Source organism: Lotus japonicus, chromosome 1, assembly GCF_012489685.1.
Source record: "Lotus japonicus ecotype B-129 chromosome 1, LjGifu_v1.2".
Lineage (NCBI taxonomy): Eukaryota > Viridiplantae > Streptophyta > Magnoliopsida > Fabales > Fabaceae > Lotus > Lotus japonicus.
Window position 1 is genome coordinate 97273505 of NC_080041.1, and position 22323 is coordinate 97295827.

The window sequence follows — 22323 nt, forward strand, 5'->3', positions numbered from 1 at the left end:
TTTGCAGCGAATGTCAGATGCAGAAACTTCCTTCTGAAGAAAGGTTCGTATCATTAAACAGAATAAGACAACGCGGATGGAAACTTCGTTTGAAGCTCCGAATAGAAAAAGTCTTCATCTACAGTTCGTTTTAAGGTTCTTGAGCTACCAGGAACTCGGTTTCGGCAAACTTCCGAGAATCGAAATCGATCGTTCGTACAGTCCAGGGTTTCTTGTCGAAACACTCGTCATGGAAAGGAATAAGAGAAGTTCTTATATTTCTCTGAATATTTTTGAATTCTGCTTCTACAGTGCTTTAAGAGCAGATTAGCCTTTTACTAACGTTTTCGCCCTAAGGCGGAAGTGAATAAAACTCGTGCTATAAACTATAGCGACTATAGTACCATTCTTAGTCATTTCCTGAATTTTCTTCTTCATAATACTAATTCAAACATCAAACACAAGTCAAGTTCCCCTCACGCTTACACAGAATCATATGCGTGAGTTGAAAATTAATTATTTATTTAATTCTAAAATCTTGGGTCTTACATGGAGGTTGATCATGAGTGTGTGCTGCCGTGTTGGGGAGGTTGAGGGTGTGCTGTCGAGTTGGGGTTGATCGAGTGTGTGCTTCCAAAGAATGGAGGTGGAGAAGGGAAGAGAGAAGCAGAAGATGAGGGCATTAGAGTTAAAGTGAAAAAAATTAAAAAAAATTACAAATACAATATTACCTTTCACCATATTAATTACTAATAAGACATCTATATTGCATATTCCATTTTTGTGGCTAATAATGCATCATGCATCGGTGCAAGACCTAATGCATAATCCACATTAGACAATACCAAAATTTGAATCCTCAAGGAAAAACTTTGCAGAAGTTATAACCATTGACATTAAAGTGTCACTAATGTATTAAAAAAACAGGTGTTGGGATAACTTGGAAATCACTTGGAAATGGTTCACAAAATTAAAGGTGCACGTCCTGCATGTACAATGGTTCACAGATCTTTATCTAACGAACAAAAAGAGTAAAAAAAAATTTCTGGGATAACTTGGAAATCAAACATCAATCAATTCGATAGCTTTTTTTTCTTGACCACATGAATTTCTTAATAGATCAGTTTGAGTTGGGTACGATTATTTTGGTATGGATCATAAAATCGTCCTTTTATTTAGTATCATAGTCATAGTCATTAGAGAATTTTAACACACTGATAATGAGTAGAAATGGATAATTAGTTGCGGGCAGAATTATTGGCTGCACTTGGAGTTACTCTTTCACACGTATGAAAATATTTGGTCATTTTCTACAAATATATAACCAGAATCAAAGGGAAAGATAACAAATCAGAATCAGCCATGGATTTGCAACTGGTTACCTTAGTGTGTGTAAGCATTCTTACTTTCTTCATTCTTAAATTATTATACAACCAAATCCAAAATTCTACCAATCTTCCACCAGGGCCACGCCCCTATCCAATCATAGGAAACATCTTAGAACTTGGTACAAATCCACACATAGCACTCACCAAACTCTCCAAAATATATGGACCCATCATGACACTGAAACTAGGAAGCATGACGACCATAGTCATCTCTTCACCACAATTAGCCAAACAAGTGCTGCAAGAACACAGCCAAATCTTTTCAAGCAGAAAAGTCCCACATGCAGCTCAAATATTTGACAATCACAAATTCTCAATAGTGTGGCTTCCCCCATCGGCTAAATGGAGGAAGCTTAGAAAAGCTTGTGCAACAAGAGTGTTCTCCCCACAAGTGCTTGACTCCACAAAAGTCCTTCGCCATCAAAAGCTGAAAGAGTTATTGGATTTTGTAAAGGAAAAAAGCATAAAAGGTGAGGTCTTGGATCTTGGTGAGGCTATTTTCTCAACTGTACTCAATTCAATTTCAAACACTTTTTTCTCTATGGATTTGTCTCACTCTACATCTGATGAAAAGTCTCGAGAGTTTAAGAACATTATTGAGAGTTGCATGGAAGACGGTGGAAAGCCAAACGTCGCAGATTTCTTTCCTATTCTTCGTCCAATTGACCCACAAGGTTTTCAGGCAAGGACAACCAATTATTTTGTGAAGTTGGCCAAGATTGTTGATGGAATTATAGAATGTAGAATGTGTTCAAGAGATGATTCCAAGGTTTCCAATGATGTGCTGGATTCACTTCTTACTGAAGTTGAAGGCACAAGTTCTCAGTTGAGCCGCAAAGAAATAATGCATGTGTTCTTGGTCAGTACTTAGTTTTCAAATAATTGCATGCATGTGATTCCATAATTGCACATGTAGGTGACCTAGGTGACCTTTATCTTTGAGAAATGGTGGATAGACATACCATTTTTATGCAACATCAGATAGTCATACACTTAATTCTGGCTTCAACCACTGCAAGCCAGCAAATATTAATTGTAGTTAAAAACCACCCCAAACGCAACCCATGTGTCAGATGGTGTAGACCAAAATTGTATGCGTCTACTAATCTCACTAATTTTCATGGCATGTCTTTAATATTATAGACCATTTCATTTGCTAATGCTATAGTTATATTTCTTAGATTTTTTAAACGATGTTCCAACAGGATTTATTTGTTGCTGGAATTGACACAACATCAACCACACTTGAATGGGCGATGGCAGAGTTATTGCATAACCCTGAAAAATTAGCAAAAGTAAAAGAAGAGTTGTGTGAAACAATTGATGAAGATGAAACACTTGAAGAACAACACATCTCAAAGTTTCCTTACTTACAAGCGGTGGTGAAGGAAACTCTTCGCTTGCACCCACCAGCTCCATTTCTTGTACCACACAAGTGTGATGAAGTGGTAAACATATCTGGCTTCCAAGTTCCAAAAGATGCCCAAATATTGGTCAATGTGTGGGCGATGGGACGGGATCCAACCATATGGGTAAACCCAAATATGTTCGAGCCTGAGAGGTTCTTAGAGAGTGAGATTAATTTTAAGGGTCATAATTTTGAGCTAATACCATTTGGGGCAGGTAAAAGGATATGCCCTGGATTGCCATTTGCTCAAAGGTCAGTATGTTTAATAGTGGCTTCCCTTGTGCATAACTTTGATTGGAAGCTAGCTGATGGCCTAATAACAGAGAACATGAATATGATGGAGCATTTTGGATTAACTTTAAAGAGGGTTGAAACTCTTAGAGTTCAAGCTATTCTAGCATAGTAACTATTTGTAAGAGTGATGCTCTTGAATTTATGTGTATTTACGTGGTTGTCTAAAGTACCCCAACTAAAATAAAAATAGGTAGTGTACGGTACACTAGTACTTATAGTTTGTATAGTAGTTGTTTTTAATATTAAAAAAAGATTGTAAACTTAGATGATAAGTTAAGAAGTTTTAATCACAAACTATTGTAGCTTGGGTGGCTTACATAACTTATTTTGCTTTTGTAATTTAGACAGTAGATATACCTGTGCTAATCCTAATCACTAATAATTGATGGGGTTATATTCATCTGCTTATTTTGGGAATACATATTTCTTCAATTGCTGTTGTACTAATATAGTAATTTAAATTAAAAGATACTACTTTAAATTTTCCTTTTAATTTTTTTATAAGTTAAAGAATTGTATTAAAAGGGAGTACTAGTTCCCTTAATACATAGAAAGAAACAACAAGAAAGGAAGAAAAAAAATTAGAGAGACAGAAGAAAACAGAGCCAAATGTAAATTAGGCAGAAAAAGAATAAAACAATCACTCTCTGACATGTGGCTCAATCTCACCTGGGGTCTACCGTAGGACAGTGGTTCGCAAAGCACTGGATTACATGCATTAACCTTGGCCCAATCGCTAGCGGACACGTGGCAGGGGCATGCAATCAACTTTTCATCAGCTAGTGAGAGAGACGGACGCAAGGATGGAAAAAGCAATTATATATATATAGGTTTTGTTTGGGGTTTTGGAAGAACGAGAACGTTGGCAGACGCAGTGAAAGGCAGTAGCAGCAGCGTGAACGACGTTAAGGAGAAGAAGCTTTTCAATTTTCCATTGATTTGATAAGTTCTTTTTCTACTTATGTGTTGGCTAAACCATTTTCTTTAGCACGATGCTTAGTCTTTTAGATTTTATGTTTTAATTTGTATTTCGTTTGTGTGAAGAATTTTTGTTAGAATCTATGAATTTCATTTAAGTTATAATTTTATTTGATTGAGAGCAATTTACCTTATTAATTTCTCTTAGACTTAGAAGAGCGATTAGAAATTGAGGATTCAAGGGGACGGAATTTATTAGCTTTTCTCTACGACCTTAGGAATGAGTGTAGTGTAGGAGTTAATAGTGGTGGTCGGAATTATAGTTTGATCTTTAATTTGTTGGTTTAGGTGCTCGTAACACAGACTTAATATTCAGATTAAAAGTATTTCTTGTATAAGGAATTAACAAGTTAAGAATTTAGGCTAGATCACCCTAGAGAGTAATTTTTGTTTCACACAGACAAGTTTTACTAGGCATAACCCATGTGCTATTTTACCAAATTAAGTTTCACAAATTCTATTAGCTTTCTATAATCGTTTGCAATTGAACATTGAAATCAAACCCCCAATTTTAGTTTAAAACTAGTAGAACTGATAATTGAGCGCACCTCTTGTAAACGATATCTTTTATATTACTTCGGGCAAATCTGTATACTTGCAGATTGGCTTATCATTATGATTCAAAATATAATAAACGGTATATCTAACATTTGAACCTAACAATCTCCATTTTTTTATGATAACAATTTTAAAGAGAAAAGCAGGGAATTATACATTTTAAAAAGATGTAAAATACTCCCCTGAGTTTTCTACTTATGTGCTCCCTAAAGTTTACACATTAAGCACATTTTTTCAAAAGAAAGTTGAAAACAAGTTTCATAAGATAAATGGTATATCTAACGTTTGAACCTAACAATTTCCCCTTTTTTTTATGATAACAATTTTAAAAAAGAAAAACAGGGAATTATACATTTTAAAAAGATGTAAAATACTCCCTTGAGTTTTCTACTTATGTGCTCCCTAAAGTTTACACATTAACACTCTGTTTGTTTGAGGTGAGTTAGAAGAGAGACAGATGGAAGGGAGAGAGATAGAGGAGAGATGGATCAAGCACCCTTGTTTGGTAACCAATTACTGTAGAGAAGAGAGAGATAAAAGGTGAGTTTTGATGGCTTTTTGTAGTCTTCGTGTTTTGCGAAGAGATTGGGGGCCAGCTCGTTTTTTATTTTTTTTTCTTGTTCTCAGCACTTAGTGGCGGTTTATGTGCTTCTGACCCACTAAAGTCCACTTTTCAGATAAAAAAATATTGGTGCTTGCTGTGGTACCTTAAGCCAGACTAAGGTGTGGTACCCAAAATGAGTCGGTTTTAATAATAAATACTCATGTACCGGTTAAAATTTTGATTGTGTTCTATCGTAGTAATGCAACGTTCCATTCTTAGGGACGTGAGATTTGAAAGTTGTGTTTTCTGAGCTTTGTGCATCCACCAACCATGGTCATTTTACGCGCATCTCCATCACCATTATTCGTTTCCACCACTCGTATATTTTTCATCAAAAAATGAATTTCATGAGATAAAGTTAATTGACAAGTAAAGTAAAATCTAATGATGTAGTATTTACCTTGAATAACATGATAATAATCTATAGAATTACTTAATAGGGTACCATACCCAAAAAAAATTGAGGGTACCACAGAATTTACCAAAAATATTTTTTTATTCAAAAGTTAATTTTTTTCTCTCTCTTCCACCTCATTATTTCTTATCTCTCTCTCCTCTATCTCTACCATACCAAACAACCTCTAAATCTACTCTATTTCTCACCTATTTCTCTCTACTCAACTTCTCTCTTCTCTACTCTCTCTTCTCTATCTCTTCTCTATCTCTCTCTTCTCTACCAAACAGAGCGTAAGCACATTTTTTTCAAAAGAAAGTTGAAAACAAGTTTCATAAGCGTTTGTTTTTTCTTTTTATGATCTTTTGAAAAATTTCTCTTAACTTTTCAAAGCATTTTCATATAAAGATTTTTTGGCGCAACTTCTTCAAAACAACACTTATCCATAGAGATTAGTAAACATTTGTCAAACAAACATTTAAACATAATACTAAAGTATTTGCTTTTAGAATATTTTGTTTTTTCTCTTACTCTCCCCTTTTGGCATTATCAAAAAGCATCGCACATATTAAACAATAAAGCACTAACCAATAGCATGGCAACTATAATCAAATGATAACATGCATAAAGGCCAAAAGTATGGCAACTGCAATGATCAGACGATAGTGATGCATAAGGTCTAAACACATAGCATCTAAATCATGACAGAAATCCTTTATCTTTGATCAACAAGTTATTCTCTCCCTTAAAGCACTTTTTGAAGAAAAGTATTTAGAGACCAAGAAAAACTTTCTCCCTTTTCTTATAACAGGCTTTTGACAGAAAAAAATATATATAAAGAGATAGCGGAGTAAACTTGCAACACAGAAAATATTAGATCTATGCAGAAAAACAATGCATATATGAACTAGAGAAGGGAGCATAAAGGATCAACAGTTATATCAGTGCATTAGGTATTCAGAGAATGAACGGAAAGTAAAATTGAAAGAGAATTGTAACACCCCGGTTTCTCAACTGAGGAGTCACATTAGTTATCTAACAAAATCTAAGGACTAATTTGTAATCCTAAGAAAACACGATAATTTTTTTCCTTTTCAAAGCAACTAAACACAGCTTAATACATAACATAGTCTTAATTAAACAACCCGTTCCCGACATATAATAATAGTGTCTTACAATATCATAAGCAAGTTTCCAAAATAAGTACGCTCACTTAGACAAGTGGCGAAGACAAGGTTTAAACAACAGAGTTTTCAGATGGAGAAAGAAACTCAGACATAGTCCTCCAAAAAGGGAGAAGCAACTGTTTCATCCACCTTTACTCGACCGCCCACGGTCACGATCTCCGACTCGAACAGCTAAGCTTCAGCGGAAGGCTCTCCATCGCCTAATGGCGTTAAGCGCCCAAACAACAAGTAGCAAATAGAAAGGGTTAACTCCATGCAATTACCAGGTATAAAAGAGAAAATCATGCTATTCAAATTTAATTACCTAGCATGGTAAATAAACTAGCAACATAACCCAACTCATATATCAACAACTTAACATAGATTAACTCAGATAATAATAACCTCAACAATGTAACATCAAATCAGATATCAATAAACCAATAACTAAAATCCAACAACATAGGGTCAGGTGTTAGTTCCCTATAATGCAACTATATGCTTCTACCAAAATGGATCGATCAGCAACGTCTCTAAAGACGGGACGATCACGTGGGACAATCACCACCACACCGCCACTTAACACCACTACGGACGGGACAATCACGTGGGACAATCACCACCACACTGCCACTTTAGGACATCTCGAAAGATGGGACGATCACGTGGGACAATATCCACCACATCGCCACTTTATAACGCCTTGGCAGACGGGACAATCACGTGGGACAATCACCACCACACTGCCACTTTAGGACATCTCGAAAGATGGGACGATCACGTGGGACAATCACCACCACACCGCCACTTTATAACGCCTTAAAAGACGGGACAATCACGTGGGACAATCACCACCACATTGCCACTTCAAGTTCAAGCCTTAAATGTTGAGTTAGTCAACAACAATCCTCAACCTCAGTAATCACTCGAACAACAGTCTCAAATCCAACAATCAAATCAAGGTAACCACATGTTATTCATAACCTCAACGAACATAACTCAATTCAATGCATACCAACTCAGTTCGATGACAGAAACCAGTAAACGGCCGAAGCCTCTCAGAAAACGGAGACACACGTCTCAATAAGTTTACTCGGCCGGAGCCTTCGGAAAACATTTGGCAGAAGCCTCAGAAACAGTCAACATAAGCAAGCATACAACATTGCAAGCATAATAATCATAATCCAATGCCAATCAATATAAACATCTTCATCCCAAACGCATGCAGTGCGATAAAAGCAGGCAAGACTCAAGGACGCTCTAAAACTGAGTTACCCTTACCTTCGTGAGTAGAAGTTGTGCATGGAAATTGCGAACCTAGAACAAAGAAACACAATCATCAACACAAGCCTCACTAGAAACAACACTATCTAATAACACTAATCAAAATCATTAAGAAAGCTTTTAAAGCTTCAGAGTTCCTATTTAAGCACAAATTGACAACGGAGACTTCGTTCGCTAAAACGAGCATAACTCGAGCTACAGAACTCGGAATGACACAAAACCGGAGCCAAAATTTCGACAATTGAAAGAGCTACGCAATGGCTCAGGTCATAGAGACCCAAAAATTATTTTTGGACACAGTACCCTAGCAAATAGGTTTCGGCCACTCTCAAAAATAGGGTTTTCGAACTTTTTCTTCGATTTAAATTGATTCTTAGGTATTCTTAGGCGATATTTAGGCCAGGGAAACTCTCAGAAAAATTATCGGGTCGAAAACTGTCGCAGGGGTATTTTGGTCAATATTTTTAGCTCGGAAACTCAAAATCAGAATTTCGAAAAACAAATTAGATGGGGTCGACACCAACGGCGATTATGACGACTAATCCTACTAACGCTAAGCTCAGTCGAGAGTTTTAAGCCCAAAGGACGGAACTTTAGCCCAAAATGGGTCTTTTGAGCAGAATCGAAACTCGGCGGCCTTTCGACGACATTCGGCAAAATGTAATCCGCTAAACATGCTCAGGGGCACGCAGGGAATAAGTTTAAACAGAGAAATCAAGTTATTTGGACAGTTTTACAAAAAGCTCAAAACTTTGAGCACAGAAAAGCATAGAGAAAAGCGACAGAATTTACGATCAGAGGTAAGGAAAAATATGCGTATTCCTCGGAGAATTCTAAGATAGGTTCTGGCGACAGAATTCCAAAACTCAAAAGAGGTTTCTTGGAATTAAATCAAACGATCCAAAGTCGGTGTAAATCGGTTTTACCCGAAAAGTTACTTTTTGCAGTTGATGTCGGATGAGAAAAATTCGTTCTGAAGAAAGATTAGAAACATCGAGATAAATAGGTGTACGCTTGTGGAATCTTCATTTGAAGCTCCGAATAGAAAAAAATCTTCATCAACCGTTTATTCTAGGTTTCTTGAGCTATCAGGGTTTTGGTTTCGGCAAACGTCCGAGAATTAGAATCGGACGTTCGTACATTCCAGGGTTTCGTATCGAAACGCCTGTCATGGAAGGATTAAGAGAAGTTCTAACATTTCTCTGAAGATTTTTGGAATTAGTTTCCATCGTGTCTTTAAGTATAAATTAGTCGTTTACTAACGTTTTCTTCTTCATAATACTAATCCAACCATCAAGTACAAGTCAAGTTCCTCTCACGCTTACACATAATCCTATGCGTGAGTTGGAAATTAATTATTTATTTAATTCTAAAATTTTGGGTCTTACAATACCACCCCCCAAAAAGAAAGTTTCGTCCTCGAAACTTAAGGCTCAGTGAAGAGTTCCGGATACTGTTCCTTCATCCTCTCTTCTAGTTCCCAAGTAGCATAGCCCGTGACTTGGTTCCAAATCACTTTTACCAGAGGAACCTGCTTGTTCCTCAACTGCTTGATCCTACGTTCCTCAATCCTCATTGGTGCCACTTCAAAAGACAAGTTGTCTCTAAGTTGGATGTCATCTTCCTTGATGATGTGAGAGGGATCAGGAATATACTTCCTCAATTGTGACACGTGTAGCACATCATGAATCTTGGAAAGAAAAGGTGGCAACGCAATCCGATAAGCTACTTTACCGACTCGCTCGATAATTTGATACGGTCCAATGAACTTCGGTGTCAGCTTCCTCGACTTTATCGCTCTTCCCACTTTAGTAGTAGGTGTCACGCGAAGAAACACATGATCTCCCGCTTCGAACTCTAACTTTCTCTGTCGTGTGTCAGCGTAACTCTTCTGTCGACTCTGTGACGTCCTCATCTTCTCAGTAGTTTGTTGCACTAATTCAGGTCCAACGAGAAGATGTTCTCCATCTTGAAACCAACATAGAGGAGTTCTACATCTCCTCCCATACAAAGCCTCATAAGGTGCCATTCCAATACTAGCCTGAAAATTGTTGTTATAAGTAAACTCGATCAACGGCAACAGCTCATCCCAACTTTCTTGACTATCCAGAACACATGCTCGCAGCAAGTCTTCCAAGGACTGTATTGTTCTCTCGGTCTGTCCATCTGTCTGAGGGTGATAGGCAGAGCTCAACCTCAACTTCGTGTCAAGCGCCTCTTGCAAGGCCTTCCAGAAATGCGAAGTAAACTTCGGATCTCTGTCAGAAACAATACTCGAGGGTACTCCATGAAGTCGTACAATCTCAGCGACATACACTTTTGAAAGTGCCTCCACATTGAACGTGGTCTTCACCGGTATGAAATGTGCTGACTTCGTCAGACGGTCCACAATGACCCAAATGGAATCAAATCTCTTCCTCGTAGCTGGCAAAGCTACCACGAAATCCATAGAGATACTGTCCCACTTCCACTCCGGCACATCAAGTGACTGTAACATACCCGCATGCTTTTGATGTTCTATCTTCGCCTTCTGACATGTCAGACATGCCGCCACAAACTCAGCTACATTCTTCTTCATTCCTGGCCACCAAAACATCTTTGTCGATCCCGGATGAATACTCAATCTACTCTTGTGACCTTCGTCAAGAATCATCCTTCTCAACTCCATGTCCAATGGCACGCAGACACATCCTTTGCAACGCAGAATGTTGTCGGTTCCTACCTCGAAATCCGGCGCTTTTCCCAAAATGATCAAGTTCCGTTTCTCGATCAGCTCCTCATCTAACAGTTGCTTTACTTTGATCTCGTTCAGAAAATCACTAGTGATTGTCACTATCCCAAAGCTCAATTTTCCAGGTGTCACTTGCATACCCAAGCTGAGGTCGCGAAAAGTCTCGATAAGTTCCAATTCCTTAATCATCAGCGATGAAACATGAATTGTCTGGCGACTCAGTGCGTCTGCTACAACATTTGCTTTTCCTGGGTGGTACAGCAAAGTGAAATCATAGTCCTTGATAAATTCCATCCAACGCCTTTGTCTCATATTCAGATCCTTCTGATCGAACAGGTACTTCAGGCTCTTGTGATTACTAAAAACAGTGAAAGTGCTCCCATAAAGATAGTGCCTCCAAATCTTGAGCGCAAATACCACAGCCGCTAACTCCAAATCATGCGTAGGATAGTTCCGTTCATGTATCTTCAAATGCCTTGAAGAATAAGCCACAGCTTTTCGGTGTTGCATCAACACACAACCCAAACCTTGGTACGAAGCATCGCAGTAAACCTCATAGGGTTCCTCCTCTTGTGGTAATGTCAGAACTGGCGCGGTCGTCAAGCGCTCCTTCATATCCTGGAAACTCTGTTCACAATCCTCTGTCCAAGCGAAAGGTTGGTTCTTCCGGGTGAGTTTCGTCAATGGTCCTGCAATCTTAGCGAAGCCTTCAATGAATCGTCGGTAATATCCAGCTAAACCGATGAAACTCCTTATATCTGTCATAGTCTTAGGACGCTCCCATGCAAATACCGCTTCCACTTTACTGGGATCCACAGCAATACCCTCCTTTGAGATGACATGTCCTAGAAACTTCACTTCTTCGAGCCAAAATTCACACTTTGCCGCGTTAGCATACAATACCTTCTCCCGAAGAACTTGCAAAACTTGTCGTAGATGTTCCTCGTGTTCTTTCCGATCCCTCGAGTAGATCAAGATGTCGTCGATGATCACCACAACGAAGCGATCCAGGAATGGATGAAAGATCCTATTCATGTAGTCCATGAATACAGCTGGTGCATTCGTAACTCCAAACGGCATCACCAAGTACTCATAGTGCCCATAGCGTGTCCTAAACGCCGTCTTTTGGATATCCTCATCCTTGACTCTAATCTGGTGATATCCCGATCTCAGATCAATCTTCGAGAAAACAGCAGCACCCTTCAACTGATCCATCAAATCGTCAATCCTTGGCAACGGATAACGATTCTTTATTGTGACTTTGTTCAACTGTCGATAATCCACGCAAAGTCGCGATCTTCCGTCTTTCTTCTTCACAAGCAGAACTGGTGCTCCCCACGGAGAAACGCTAGGTCGGATAAACCCCTTCTTGGTTAAATCTTCGAGTTGGCTCTTCAGCTCAGTCAGTTCTGCCGGTGCCATACGATACGGTGCGATTGATATAGGTCCAGTGCCTGGGACTATATCAATGGTGAACTCCATATCTCTGATTGGAGGTATTCCAGGTACGTCTTCGGGGAATACATCCTCGAAATCTTGCACAACAACAACTCCTTGTACCTCGTTCTCCTTAGCTTCCATCACCGTTGTTGACAAAAGGGAACTCAAGGCTCCTTTCCTCAAAGAGAGCTTCGAAAAGTACGAGTTCAGAAACTCGGCGAGTCCAGCATCGGGAAAGATAACTACCTTATTGGCGCAATCAAGAAGAACATGATGGTGGGACAACCAATCCATGCCTATGATCACATCCAATCCCTTGAGAGGTAAACAGATTAAGTTTACTACGAACTTCTTATCTAGGTACATCCAAGGACATCCCAAACATGCAGTGTTAGTTACTAAGCTCTTAGATGCAGGGGTAGACACTGTCAAGTCAAACGGTAACTTTGACACTTCTAGCTTTAACCTTGTCGCACAAGCTATATCTATAAATGAATGAGTAGCACCAGAATCAAATAGCGCGATAAGAGAATTACCCGCAATCTCGCAGGTATTGCGGATCAGACCATCGTCTTCCTCAGCTTCAGTTCCACTGATCGAGTAGACTCTTCCACCAGCAGTAGGCCTCCTAGCCCCAGTAGTATTCACAGCAGCCTCAACTTTAGGAGCCCTACACTCTACAGCAGTGTGACCAGGCTTCTTGCAGTTCCAACAGATCCTCATGTTCTCAGGACAACGATTTGCAAAATGCCTCGTTTTGTTGCACTTGAAGCAAGTCACATCCTCTAAACTCACTGCTAGAGGTCTCGGTGCAATAGCACTCCCACCCGTAGGATAAAAGGAACCAGAAGTTGTCCCTCTACCCTGGGAACGAACATACGACTTCTTCTGGAAATGCCTACCCTTGTCACCTCTTCCTTGGTTAGTCCTAGTCGGACCTCCACTTCCTTGGTAAGGCTTGTTCAGACCTTGGAACTTGCCCCTTGCATTATCAATAGCCTCAATCCCCTTGGTTTTCTCCACCAACACTTGGTAGCGATTCAGCCCTAGCGGTTGCACCGCCCTCTGTAGCTCATAACTCAGCCCATCAATGAAGCGCTCACACATATAGCCTTCATCTATCTGTCCTCTGAAGTAGCGGAAATGTTTAGCCAACGACTCCAACTTAGAAGCATACTCAGCTACAGTCATGCCTCCTTGACGGAGTCTCAGAAATTGTGCTTCCTTAGCGGCTCTAGCACTCTTAGGAAAGTACTTGTCCAGGAAAGCTCCACGGAAACACTCCCAAGTGATGGCTTGATGGTCGGCTTCCATCATAGCTCTAGCCCCACGCCACCAATACTCAGCTTCACCAGTCAGCAGGTAGGTCGCATAATCCACTTTCATCTCAGTAGTGGTACGCAGAAAGGTGAAGATCTTCTCCAACTCTTGGAGCCAAAGGTCAGCTTCTTCCGGATCGAAGCCTCCAGAGAACTTCGGCGGATCCTGACGCTTGAAATCGTTCAGACCCCTGGTATGAGCAGCAGCTTGTTCACGCTCCTCACGCTGAACACGGCGAGCATTTTCTTCAGCATGGTTTTGTGCAGCCACCAAAGTAGCAGTAGCAGCACGTTGAGCTTCAGCTTCTTCCCTTGCGGCAGTATTAGTAACTTGTTGTGCCATAAGGGCAGCCAGATTAGCAATAGCTTGCTCCATAATCCTATGCGTGAGTTGGAAATTAATTATTTATTTAATTCTAAAATTTTGGGTCTTACAAGAATTGTTCTACAAGAGTGCGAGCGAAATATGATGAGAGTCTTTAAAAGTTGATGGTTGAGAAGATAAAGCCTCTTAGGGGAGTCTGTCGATGATCTTGAATAAGACTTCTTTGATGGTAAAGAGTTCCTCCTCAACATGCGCTTTAAGCTCCTCCAATGCTCGAGTGGACTGGGTAGTAGGATCCACTTTGAGTGGTGCATCAGCATCGATATCAGCTTCCAGAGGTGCGAGATCACCATCTTCAAGTGGCGCAGTATCGTCATCTTCTTCATCTACTTCTTCAATTTGGACTAAGTACTGAACACCATATCCTCTTAGTATCTCTTCAGCAATCGAAACAACCTCTAACCCTTCACCCTCATTTTCTTCTGGTTCTTCAACAATATACTCCATTTGAGCATCAGACTGAGCAAAATTCGGAGTAAATTGCAGCCTCTCTGGCCTTTGTGATCTACTTATATAAATTGGAATTGATGACTGAGAGAAGAGACAATTGATTTCATCAGAGCCAGGGAAATGAAAACCTGCAGGAAACAAGATAAACAGCCAGGAAGCCCATGGTGCTATAAAGGCCCATGGTTTATGGATTAGGAGGTATGATGACGTTCCCAGATAACCAGAAATAGGAAAGAGTTGCCTCCGAGTATGATCAGGTTCAGGTGCTGGTGGAGTATTTCTCCATGCGAACAAGGTGAAGCTCGTTCCAGGTTCAAATTCCATGTTGCATTTATGTGTAGCACAACCAAGTTGGGATTGATCCATCCGTTGTCCAAGACCGTGTAGAAAAGAGGGCTCAGACGCAGACACCTTTGCAGAAATGTTGATCTTCTTCTTTTTCAATGACTTTTGCACAAGTGTTCGAAGACGTCTCTTGCGAGCCTTAGATATTGCAAGACCAAAGTGTGCATTTGAAGAAGATGCCATTGTTAAATTGTTCTTGAGATAAGAAAAGAATGGTAGGGTTTCCTTCAAGAATTCTTGAGAGATAGTTCTCTCATTGTCAGAAGACTCAGTTGAGTTCATTTCAATTGAAGATGTCAAGTTGTGAAAACCTTGTTTTTCACTCTTAGAGCTTGTAATGTAAATGATCTCCCTAGAAGCAGCGTTTGGGTCTTCCGGAGGAACAACATGATCTTCTTCTTCATTAGTTTCCCCATAGGTGATGATCTTTCTTTGTTCTCGAGCAGAAGGTCCGACTCTCGTTGTGAAGGAAGATGGAGTAGATTCTTCAAGTGATCCTTTTCCAGAGTCATCGGTTTGAGATGCACCACTTCGATCAGACGAGGAAGAATGTACAGGAAGAGTTCTGTGAGCCGCTCGTCGTCCTACAAACCAAGGTGCTCTGCAAGTCATGATAGTGATCGGAAGGAGTTGAAAGCTTTTTGGAAAAGTTTGAAGGTTTCGGTGAGAGACGAAAATATTGGAGGTTCGCAGTCAGTCAAGATTAGATTGCTTTTGGTATTTTGACAAGGGTAGGCTGACAATTGAGTAAGGAAGATAAAAGGTTTGAAATGTGGATATTGATTTGACAAGGTAGGGGTTGACGATTTTGGTTCAGTTAATGAGAGGTAGTGAAGTAAGACGAGAGTTTAGGGGAAAGAAGATATGTTCAATAGCAATCATCACGAGCCACCTGGGAAAGTTTGGATATGGATGTGATATGTCACGCCCTGATTCTCGAGTGTCACACAGTAACCAAACATCATAGATTTCGCAAGGAATTTTCGTCGATTCAATTATTAATCTTCAATTAATGACAAAAGTTCAATTTTACGAAACTCTTGAAACTTAACCTTTCTAAACACGCGGAAGTAATCAATAACGCAAAACTTCGAAATTTAATAATTATCGGGAAGAGTATGAAATAAGTATTCAGAAGAAAACCTCAAGGAAAATTACATCAAATTAAAATATCTCAACTAAAAAGTAAAAGAAATAGTTGAATGCCCACTCGGTACTCTCAACTCGAAAGGAAGTGAATGAAAGTCCCCCAACCCCATAACCTTACTCATCCGCCTCGTCGTCATCGTCATCTCCGTCCTCTTCTTCATCAATGATGGGTTCATCGTCCGGTATCGGCTCATTTGTGAACTCTCTAAGCATGTGATTCCTCAAGCCCCGGTAGATGTCGCCCTCTTTCTCAAAGTAAGACTCGACTAGCAGACGGAAGAAGCTCTGAACCCTCCGCTCACTCTTGCTACGGTTCTCGCTAACCTATTCCTCGCCTTGCGGCTCCGGAAGCTCCTCTTCTTGCACCTCAGGTTGTGGTGGCTCCTCATGCTCCACTGATGGCCCCTTCTGCACAACCTCCATGTCTTCGGAAGGATCCAGCTCCGACAAGGTCTCTCGAATAGAAGATGTCTCTGACTCCAAGTCCATAGGGGTTTGGAAACGAAGGGGTGCAAATGGTAGCTTCACCCTCCCGTTATGTTGCTGGACCTCGACACACTCTCCCTTCTCGTTGTCTTCCCGAAGTCTAGCACCGCCGACGTAAATGCGACGAACCTGGTGTGAGTCGGACACCCAAGCCTCGTCCTTATCCTCTCCATGGAGAGTTAGCTTCTAGGAACGCACCGTGCTCGTGGTCTGCACCATCTGCCCCCCCCCCCCCCCCAAACAACAAGTAAACACATAAAGAGGGTCAGTTCTCATGCAAGACTCACAAATAACACAGTTCGAACATATGTATACAAGTAACAAGGGTCTCAAGGTCTCATATCTCAAGTTAGTAACCTAAGGTTTAGTTAGACTAACGTCCTCGCCATTTCACACAACCACCTCAACACCTTGGCCAATCTCGATCATCCGCAGATGAACACGCAAGGGGACCACACAGTCAACCCAAGTCACGTGGAGACCACTAAGTCAATCCACAATCCAGAATTCTCCAAAACTGTTTCCCCCATCGCGGCGCGGAGCAGTTTTTCCCCCATCGCGGGCAGAAACATCATGATGCAGGACTCTCCAACATTGTTTCCTCATCGCGGCGCAGAAACAAATACTTCCCCCATCTCGAGCGAAAATACCATGATGCAGGATCATTCAAGATTAGAATAACTCCCTTGCGTGCAAGCAACCGTTTGTCTCTAACGGCACCATTGTTCTCATGGTCCATAGCCTATACCCTAGCACTATAACCATCACATCACTACTTACAAGCGAAGTTCGCATCTCAAGGTTAATTACTAATGTCATAACTTAGGGCAAAATAATAGCTCTTCAAGTATAGTATATTCATCAAGAGTCTTAGGGTTTCACCCCGTTCCTCACAAAAATAGCAAGTATTTAAACAATCACATGTAGACAAATCGATGCCCAACCCTAGAGTGTAATAGGGTTTCGGCCAACCTTCATAGCACATCAAATAATCATGCTTTTCATGTACCAAGTAGCAAAATATCAGCAACATACATCAACTCAAACAAATAAATCAAAGGATAAGAAAAATCGCCTAAACCCTAAAAAATTAGGGTTCGGCTGTGGCATGCTTTAGGTCTAGGGTTTTCAAAACTTTTAAACATGCTTGATCATGCCTCACATATCAGTTTCCAGCAAGGTTCTCAATCGTACACATCAACTTACAACCCATCTTAATACATGTTATTGACTAACAATTCAGATCTAGACATATATGACAAGTTTAGCAAGTTTTGAATAAAAATCCTCATGGATCATGGCATCACGTGATTAGGCATACCAAAACAAAACATTTTTACCCTAAACATGCATAAAAGGATCTCTAAACATTCATACAAGCCCCCCATGTTAAAGATCATCAAAACTCATAAGTTTTACTTTTTACGTCTTATTATCACTACTTTTATATTTTCTTAAGATATCGTTAGTAATTACAATTTAAATAATAATTATTATTATATTTTATTTATGAAAAGCTGAAATTTCTTACAATTAGTAATTAACGTAATGTGTAATATTAAATATTAATAACTATTAATATTGATATTAATTCATAGGTCAAGTCAATTTTATTTCTTAATTATTTTTATCATTATTTTTATAAATTCTTTTAAGAGGTCATTAATAATTACAATTAAAATTGTAATTGTTATTATTTTTAAATATGAGAAATTGAAATTTCATGCAATTAGTAATAATATCTTGAATAATTTTAATTATTAATAAATAGTTAATATTGATATTAATGTATAGGTCAATTTAGTTTTACTTTTTACATATTATTATCAATATGATTTTATTTTTTATTAGAATGTCATTAATAATTATAATTAAAATAATTTTTATTATTATTTTATAATATGATAACCAATTCAATTTCTTACCATTAGTAATTAATATAATGAATAATATAAAATATTAATAACTAAATAATATTAATATTAATGTATGGGTCAATTTTACTTATATATATATATATATAGGTGATTGTACAACTTTGCATCTTCACTGAAAAGATGAAATTTCTTACAATTAGTAATTAACATAATGAATAATATTAATTATTAATAACTATTAATATTGATATTAATGCATAGGTCAAGTCAATTTTATTTTTTAATTATTTTTATCATTATTTTTATAAATTCTTTTAAGAGGTCATAAATAATTACAATTAAAATTGTAATTTTTATTATTTTTAAATATGAGAAATTGAAATTCCATGCAATTAGTATTAATATCTTGAAAAATATTAATTATTAATAAATAATTAATTTGATATTAATGTATAGGTCAATTTAGTTTTACTTTTTACATATTATTATCAATATGATTTTATTTTTTATTAGAATGTAATTAATAATTATAATTAAAATAATTTTTATTATTATTTTATAATATGATAACCAATTCAATTTCTTACCATTAGTAATTAATATAAAATATTAATAACTAAATAATATTAATATTAATATATAGGTCAATTTTACTTTTATATATATATATATATATATATATATATATATATATTGGTGATTGTACAACTTTGCATCTTCACTGAAAAGCTGAAATTTCTTACAATTAGTAATTAACATAATGAATAATATTAATTATTAATAACTATTAATATTGATATTAATGCATAGGTCAAGTCAATTTTATTTTTTTATTATTTTTATCATTATTTTTATAAATTCTTTTAAGAGGTCATAAATAATTACAATTAAAATTGTAATTTTTATTATTTTTAAATATGAGAAATTGAAATTTCATGCAATTAGCAATAATATCTTGAATAATATTAATTATTAATAAATAATTAACATTGATATTAATGTATAAGTCAATTAATTTTTACTTTTTACATATTATTATCAATATGATTTTATTTTTTATTAGAATGTCATTAATAATTACAATTAAAATAATTTTTATTATTATTTTATAATATGATAACCAATTCAATTTCTTACCATTAGTAATTAATATAATGAATAATATAAAATATTAATAACTAAATAATATTAATATTAATGTATAGGTCAATTTTACTTATATATATTGGTCATTGTAATCTTTGCATCTTCACTGAAAAGCTGAAATTTCTTACAATTAGTAATTAATATAATGAATAATATTAAATATTAATAACTATTAATATTGATATTAATGTATAGGTCAAGTAAATTTTATTTTTTAATTATTTTTTTCATTATTTTTATAAATTCTTTTAAGATGTCAATAATAATTACAATTAAAATTGTATTTTTTATTATTTTTAAATATGAGAAATTTAAATTTCATGCAATTAGTAATTAATATCTTGAATAATATTAATTATTAATAAATAATTAATATTGATATTAATGTATAGGTCAATTCAATTTTACTTTATACATATTATTATCAATATGGTTTTATTTTTTATTAGAATGTCATTAATAATAACAATTAAAATAATTTTTATTATTACTTTATAATATGATAACTAATTCAATTTCTTACCATTAGTAATTAATATATTAAATAATATAAAATATTAGTAACTAAATAATATTAATAATATTAATGTATAGATCAATTTTACTTATATATATATATTGGTGATTGTACATCTTTGCATCTTCACTGGGAGAGATAATAAGCAACCATGGATATGCAACTGCTAACCTTGTTGTGTGCAAGCATTCTCACTTTCTTCATTCTTAGATTTTTATACAACCAAACCCAAAATCCTACCAAAATTCCACCAGGCCCTCGCCCCTATCCTATCATAGGAAACATCTTAGAGCTTGGTAAGAATCCACATATAGCACTCTCCAAACTCTCCAAAATTTATGGACCCATCATGACATTGAAACTGGGTACCATAACAACCATAGTCATCACTTCTCCAAAATTAGCCAAACAAGTGTTGCAAGAGAATAGCCAAATCTTTTCTAGTAGAACAGTCCCTCATTCAGCTCAAGTATATGACAATCACAAATTCTCAGTTGGGTGGCTTCCCCCATCAGCTAAGTGGAGGAATCTTAGAAAAGTTCTCGCTACAAAAGTATTCTCCCCAGCAATGCTTGACTCCACAAAATTCCTTCGCCAAAAAAAAATGAAGGAGTTGTTGGATTTTTTAAAGGAGAAAAGCATGAAAGGTGAGGCTCTAGATCTTGGTGAGGCTGTTTTCTCAACTGTACTCAATTCAATTTCAAACACTTTCTTCTCGATGGATTTTTCTCACTCTACATCTGATGAAAAGGCTCGAGATTTTAAGACCACTTTTTGGGGTGTCATGAAAGATGCTGGAAAGCCAAACATTGCAGATTATTTTCCTATTCTTCGTGGAATTGACCCACAAGGTATTTATGCAAGGATGGGCAGTTATTTCGTGAAGTTAACAAGTATTATTGATGGAATTATTGAAGAAAGAATGTGTTCAAGAGCTTCAAAAGCTGATTCCAAGGTTTCCAATGATATACTAGATTCACTTCTTAGTGAAATTGAAGAAACAAATTCTCAGCTAACCCGCAAAGAGATAATGCATCTATTTCTGGTTAGTATTTAATTTTTAAGTATGTCAATTTTTAAGGGGTTCCATACCTCTTTTTTTTTTTTTTCAATTTTCCATGTTTTCTCAATAATAAATATTTTAAAATTTACAATATAGTCTCTTGTATGCTAAAAAAATAAACTAAAGGATATCAAACCCTGCCATTTTTAATTGATACATTTATATTACCTTTGTCTATTCATTTCACTCATTTTCATTGCATGCCTTTAATCTTTACTCTAGATTATTTAATTTGCTAATCTCATATGTATATTTGATAGATTTTTTAAATTATTTTCCATTAGAGTTTACTTGTTGCCGGGATTGATACAACATCAAGCACTGTTGAATGGGCGATGGCAGAGCTACTACGTAACCCTGATAAATTAGCAAAAGCAAAAGAAGAGTTGTATGAAGTAATTGGCAAAGATGCAACACTTGAAGAATCACACATCTCTAAGTTGCCTTACTTACAAGCAGTGGTGAAGGAAACTCTTCGCTTGCACCCACAAGCTCCATTACTATTACCCCGCAAGTGTGATGAAGCGGTAAACATAGCTGGCTTTCACGTGCCAAAAGATGCTCAAGTATGGGTCAATGTCTGGGCCATAGGGCGAGATCCTACCATTTGGAAAAATCCAAATATGTTCGAGCCTGAAAGATTTTTGGAGTGTGAGATTAATTTCAAGGGTAATAATTTTGAGCTAATACCATTTGGGGCAGGTAAAAGGATATGTCCTGGATTGCCATTAGCTCAGAGGTCAGTGCAATTCATAGTGGCCTCCCTTCTGCACAACTTTGAATGGAAGCTAGCTGATGGACTAACACCAGAAGGCATGAATATGATGGAGCAGTTCGGGTTAACCTTAACGAAGGTTGAACCTCTTCGTGTGCAAGCTATTCCAGTGAAGCTCGGTTAATTATATATCAGAGCAATGGTCCTGAGTTTATGTTGATTTATATACTTCTATGGGTCGTGTAACTGACATGTGTAATTTGACATTGAATATGTGAAACACTTGCATGTGTCATTTCTAATAAATAATAAAGAATGAGTTATTTTCATCTACTTATATTGCTGATACATATTTCTCCACAATGATTGGCGATGTGCCAATAGTAATCAAAATTGAACGATATTACTTCAAATTTTCCTTTTAGTTTCATTCAGATTTCAGGGTGTGTATGCCAGATTCTTACTAGAAAAAATACTTGATAGATTCAAGAAGCTCAATATGATCCCTAACTTGGAATTTTGTTTGCCATCAAATAAAAGGTATTGATCATAAAAAATGATATATACGAAGTTCAATCAACAAGTAGGGTCCATAAATAATCAAATTCAAAACTTCTACCTTTCATGATTTCACAACTTCTTTCTTG

General features: G+C 37.1%; 2 protein-coding genes across 2 annotated transcripts; both read left to right on the plus strand.

Annotated features, from left to right (window-relative positions):
- The first annotated feature begins 1341 nt into the window (after positions 1 to 1341).
- Positions 1342 to 3178, plus strand: LOC130713647 (cytochrome P450 76T24-like). Its single transcript, XM_057563433.1, has 2 exons — positions 1342 to 2226; positions 2573 to 3178. Exons 1-2 carry the CDS (start codon positions 1342 to 1344, stop codon positions 3176 to 3178), a joined length of 1491 nt encoding a protein of 496 aa, XP_057419416.1.
- Positions 3179 to 20035: 16857 nt separating this feature from the next.
- LOC130728164 (geraniol 8-hydroxylase-like) lies at positions 20036 to 22005 on the plus strand. The gene is made up of 2 exons (XM_057579528.1): positions 20036 to 20943; positions 21246 to 22005. The coding sequence occupies exons 1-2, from the start codon at positions 20050 to 20052 to the stop codon at positions 21858 to 21860; spliced, it is 1509 nt and encodes a 502-aa protein (XP_057435511.1). The 5' UTR covers positions 20036 to 20049; the 3' UTR covers positions 21861 to 22005.
- Positions 22006 to 22323: the final 318 nt, after the last annotated feature.